At 45.6% G+C, this 5,000-nt stretch overlaps 1 protein-coding gene and 1 long non-coding RNA gene across 4 annotated transcripts in view; both read right to left on the bottom strand.

Moving 5' to 3' along the window:
• The window catches only part of LOC144513321 (uncharacterized), an 11,840-nt gene extending 8,640 nt beyond the window's left edge, over positions 1 to 3,200 (bottom strand). For 2 of the 3 annotated variants that reach the window (XM_078244363.1, XM_078244364.1), the window contains exons 1-3: positions 2,863 to 3,200; positions 1,974 to 2,057; positions 525 to 699 (exon numbers count right to left, since the gene is read on the bottom strand). In XM_078244363.1, coding sequence (XP_078100489.1) covers positions 525 to 699; positions 1,974 to 2,057; positions 2,863 to 3,115 — 512 coding nt within the window. In that variant the 5' untranslated portion in view covers positions 3,116 to 3,200. The remainder of the gene's footprint in view (positions 1 to 524; positions 700 to 1,973; positions 2,058 to 2,862) is intronic. The other variant, XM_078244365.1, reaches the window with a different exon arrangement.
• Positions 3,201 to 3,471: 271 nt separating this feature from the next.
• On the bottom strand, positions 3,472 to 4,544 carry LOC144513328 (uncharacterized). Its single transcript, XR_013501113.1, has 2 exons — positions 4,443 to 4,544; positions 3,472 to 4,388 (listed from the first exon to the last, which is right to left on the bottom strand). It is a non-coding gene; the product is annotated as an uncharacterized LOC144513328 (long non-coding RNA).
• Positions 4,545 to 5,000: the final 456 nt, after the last annotated feature.

Here is a 5,000-nt window from a genome sequence, read left to right as displayed (position 1 = left end):
ATACACACACACACACACACAGATACACACACACACACACACACATACACACACACACACACACACACACACAGACACACACACACACACACACACACACACACACACACACAGACACACAAAGACACACACACACACACAGACACACAAAGACACACACACACGATCAGCCAGATACACACACACATCACACTACTAGATATACATCACTACACACACACACAGGATCGACACACACACACGGATACACACACGATACACACACTACACACGGATCACACACAGCATGGATAGACACACAAAAGTACACGTACACTACACACAGAGACACATTGCCATCACACAGATATACAGACACACACACAGAGCACACACACACACACACACACACACACACACACACACACACACACACACACACACACACACACACAGGAGGAACGTCACCCTTGAGATTAACCAGCGTGGGAATAACTAACACGTGAGGTGAAGCTAGCATGCTAAGCTAACTAGCGGTTTGTAACCTTGGCGTTATTTGGAAGTCCGGGTCCTTCAGATCTTCTCGTTTCTGGCGAGAGCTCGCCGCCAGCCGCGAAGACAGCTGCTGCTCTTCATCTCCGCCATCACCACCATCATCATCATCATCTTGGTCACCGAACCACAGGAAGTCCCCGTCGTCTTCCCCGCCTGAAAAAAACGCTGAAAATTTCGACAAATTTCTTCAAAAACGCTGAAAAAAAAGATGTTAGAAAAAAACATCAAAAAACTGTTTATTGACCCCAGTGGAATCAGTGTGTGTGTCTCTGTGTGTGTCTGTGTGTGTGTGTGTGTGTGTGTGTCTCTGTGTGTGTGTGTCTGTGTGTGTGTGTGTCTCTGTGTGTGTGTGTCTCTGTGTGTGTGTGTGTGTGTGTCTGTGTGTGTGTGTGTGTGTGTGTGTGTCTCTGTGTGTGTGTGTCTGTGTGTGTGTGTGTCTCTGTGTGTGTGTGTCTCTGTGTGTGTGTGTGTGTGTCTCTGTGTGTGTGTCTCTGTGTGTGTCTTTGTGTGTGTGTGTCTCTGTGTGTGTGTGTGTGTGTGTGTGTCTCTGTGTGTGTGTGTGTGTGTGACAGTTTGCTGTGTGTGTGTGTGTGACAGTTTGCGTAGTGTGTGTGTGTGTGTGTGTGTGACAGTGTGTGTGTGTGTGTGTGTCTGACAGTTTGCGTGTGTGTGTCTGTGCGTGTGTGTGTGTCTGTGCGTGTGTGTGTGACAGTTTGCGTGTGTGTGTGTGTGACAGTTTGTGCGTGTGTGTGAGACAGTGTGTGTGTGTGTGTGTGAGACAGTTTGCGTGTGTGTGTGACAGTTTGTGTTTGTGACAGTTTGCGTGTGTGTGTGTGTGTGTGACAGTGTGTGTGTGTGTGTGTGTGTGTGTGACAGTTTGTGTGTGTGTGTGTGAGACAGTTTGTGTGTCTGTGTGACAGTTTGTGTGTCTGTGTGACAGTGTGTGTGTGTGCTGTGCGTGCGTGTGTGTCTGTGCGTGTGTGTGCGTGTGTGTGTGTGTGTGTGTGTGTGTGTGAGACAGTTTGTGTGTGTGTGTGTGACTGTGTGTGTGTGTCTGTCTGTCTGTATGAGTGTGTGTGTGTGCGTGTCTGTCTGTGTGTGTGTGTGTGTGTGTCTGTATGAGTGTGTGTGTGTGTGTGTGTCTGTATGAGTGTGTGTGTGTGTGTGCGTGTCTGTCTGAGTGTGTGTGTGTGTGTGTGTCTGTATGAGTGTGTGTGTCTGTGTGTCTGTATGAGTGTGTGTGTGTGTGTGTGTGTGTGTGTGTGTGTGTGTGTGTGTGTGTGTGTGTCTGTATGAGTGTGTGTGTCTGTGTGTGTGTGTGTGTGTATAACCTATGTTTATGTAGTAAAAAAACGACAATAGAACCAGAGAAGCTAACGAGGGCTCTGGTTGAAGTCCGTCTCTATTTAAAGGAGCACCTGTACATGTTCCTGAGTTACCTGGCGGCTGTGTGCGCTGCTGCTCCTCTTCCCCCTCAACACTCAGAACAACAGCAGCATGGCCGTCTTCATCCGGTACCAGGGCTTCAGGTTTACAATCAAAAATAAATAAAATAAAGTCAGATATACAAAAAGCTCCCTAAAATGTCAAGGTATTCGTAACAGCCGAACATGTACGGAACTTCACGAAAGGTAATCACCGTCACGATACAAAGTCCCGCCTAGTTTCCCCCGCAGCCGGGACATTGACCGATAGTCGGGACCGTGGACCAAAACGTAAAACCTGACTGTATTTACTATGTTTAGTGAAACGTTTTTACAGCCGAATTGTAAATAACATCGAGACAATGTTTGTTATGTATGTTTTTTATCATTTGAAGTCTACATTTGTTGTCCGCGAGCAAAGTAACGTTAAATTAGCCGGGTTTTGTTTACATGTAGCTCCACACTCCACAACCAGATGTGAAACCTGACTGTATTTACTATGTTTAGTGCAACGTATTGCAAGACGAATTGTTAATAACATTATTAAAATGTGTGTAATGTAATGTTTTATGTCATTTGAAGTCTACACTTTTGTCCGCGAGCAAAGACACGTTTAATTAGCCTCTTTTTTAGATGGAGTATCACATCCCACAACCAAATGTGAAACCTGACTGTATTTACTACGTTTACTGTGACTTCTTGCATGCCGAATTGTACATAACATCATGATAATGTACAATATGTAATGTTTTATGTCATTTGAAGTCTACACTTTTGTCCGCGAGCAAAGACACGTTTAATTAGCAGTTTTTTAAACAAAGTTCCACAATCCACACCTTAAAAGAGCATCGGGACTGGAGGTAACGGTATGATTTGTTACAGTAGAGCTCATTCAGCGACTTACCTCTTCTATCTAGTCTGACCCGAGGCTGCAGGAGCTCCAGCTGCCTCCTCTGCCGGTCGATCTCCCGTCTGAAGCCCGACGCCTCCTCCTCGTAGCCGGCCATAGTTCTCTCGACAACCGCTAAAATTTCCTGCGCAGCCGTTGTCAGTTTCTCGGTGACGATTCCTCTCAGTATGTCGGTTTTAGACATGTTGTTGAGGTCGTCGGTGGTCTCGGACCCGCCGCCGGTCCTTTTCATCCAGTAAAGCATCATAAATGTGTCCCCACAGGTGTGACTTTATGCAGAAAAACTTTGCACCGCTTTGCACATTTTGCGCGGACGGTGTTGTTCCGGGTTGTTGCGGTGCAGCTACAAATAATGTCCGGCAAGAAACAAAAACAAACGGTGGTTGGCTACTTTTGTTTTTAATACTTTTAAAATGCACTTTGCTATAAAACAAAACAGAAAAAAAACACCCATTCTCTTGCTTTTAATTTAGTTTGACATGTTTTTAAGATTACATCCGATTCTCTGGGTTATAATTGTGTTTAATCTTGTTTTATCTTTTATTCCCACATCTAGTCACATTCATGCTTTATACATATAAATGAAATGAACTTGAAAACGTATACATCATAAAATATAATTTTATTAGTAAATATTACAAATGATGTCCGGCGAGAGACAACAACAAACAACAACAAAGCAGCCGTACAAGTTGGGGTCTGTGAGAGGGGGTTTCGGTTGAAAACAACAACATACATCTTGTATAAATGTAGATATTTAAAGACCAAACGCTCCGTTTGATTACGTCACTGAAACCAGCCGACGACAAGAAAGCCCTTCAGTTATTTTCTATGTTTTGAAGAATGCGTGTGTGAATGTCTGTTCGCACGTCTGTGTTCCCAATAAACTAAACGTGACACCTGACGTGCGTTCACTACGTTCAGTGTAACATTTTTTACAGCCGAACTGTAAATAACATCGAGATAACGTGTGTTGTGTAACGTTTTAGGTCATTTGATGTCTACGTTTTTGTCCGCGAGCAAAGAAACGTTAAATTAGCGCTTTTTTTGAATGGAGTCCGACAATCGAAAAAAAAAAAAAACGTGAAACCTGACTGCATTTACTGTGTTTAGTGTAACTGTTAGCATGAAGAATTGTAAATACCATCATAATAACTGATGCATACCTGTCAAGTACTGGATTTGAAAATAAGGGACCTTTTCTTTTTGTGTGCCTCTAGCTCGCGCTCGTGCTTGGCGGATTTCTCGTGCCGACACACATCGTTCCTTCCCCCGTGTGAGATGCTAACGTCGCAGTTACAAAACGTACACAACGCGCGACTGTCCCCCACCCTGCTCCTCTCACCCTGATCACGGTATTTACATGACGGCTTTGGTTTTTTGGCAGGAGTGCCTTCCGTCTCGTCCATCATCCGTCTCTTTTTTTTCCGCGTTGTCACTCATCATCTGACCTCACACACTAACCTCGCGACAACTGCCACCTACAGTATCTGTAGTAAGCTACTACAGTACTACAGTACCTGCAGTAGCAGGCTACTGCAGGTACTGTAGTAGGCTGCAGGTTACTACAGTACCTGCAGTAGCCTACTACAGGTACTGTAGTAGTACTGCAGGTCGTAGGCTACTATAGCACCTGCAGTAGCAGGCTACTACAGTACCTGCAGCTACTACAGGTACTGTAGTAGGCTACTGCAGTACCTGCAGGTACAGTACTGTAGTAGCCTACTGCAGGTACTGTAGTAGCCTGCTACTGCAGGTGCTATAGTAGCCTACGACCTGCAGCCTACTACTACAGTACCTGTAGTAGCTGCAGGTACTGTAGTAGGCTACTACAGTACCTGCAGGTACAGTACCTGTAGTAGGCTACTGCAGTACCCTGCTACGGTACACTGCTACTGCAGTAGCCTGCATTACCGCAGGCTACCCTACAGCTGCAGCTACCCGTAGCACTGCAGTAGCTACTGCTAGCAGGTCTACTACTAGCACCTGCAGTCGCAGGCTACTACAGCACCTGCAGGTACGGCACTACAGGTACCCCACTAGGCAGCTACTGCAGTACCGCACCCTGCAGGTACCGTAGTAGCCTAGGCTGCAGGTACCGTAGTAGCCTGCTACAGCAAGCGCTATAGTAG

Source organism: Sander vitreus, unplaced genomic scaffold (assembly GCF_031162955.1).
Source record: "Sander vitreus isolate 19-12246 unplaced genomic scaffold, sanVit1 ctg215_0, whole genome shotgun sequence".
In the NCBI taxonomy this organism is placed as follows: domain Eukaryota; kingdom Metazoa; phylum Chordata; class Actinopteri; order Perciformes; family Percidae; genus Sander; species Sander vitreus.
The sequence above is the reverse complement of the archived record's forward strand: the minus strand, read 5'-3'. Positions and strand labels throughout refer to the sequence as shown.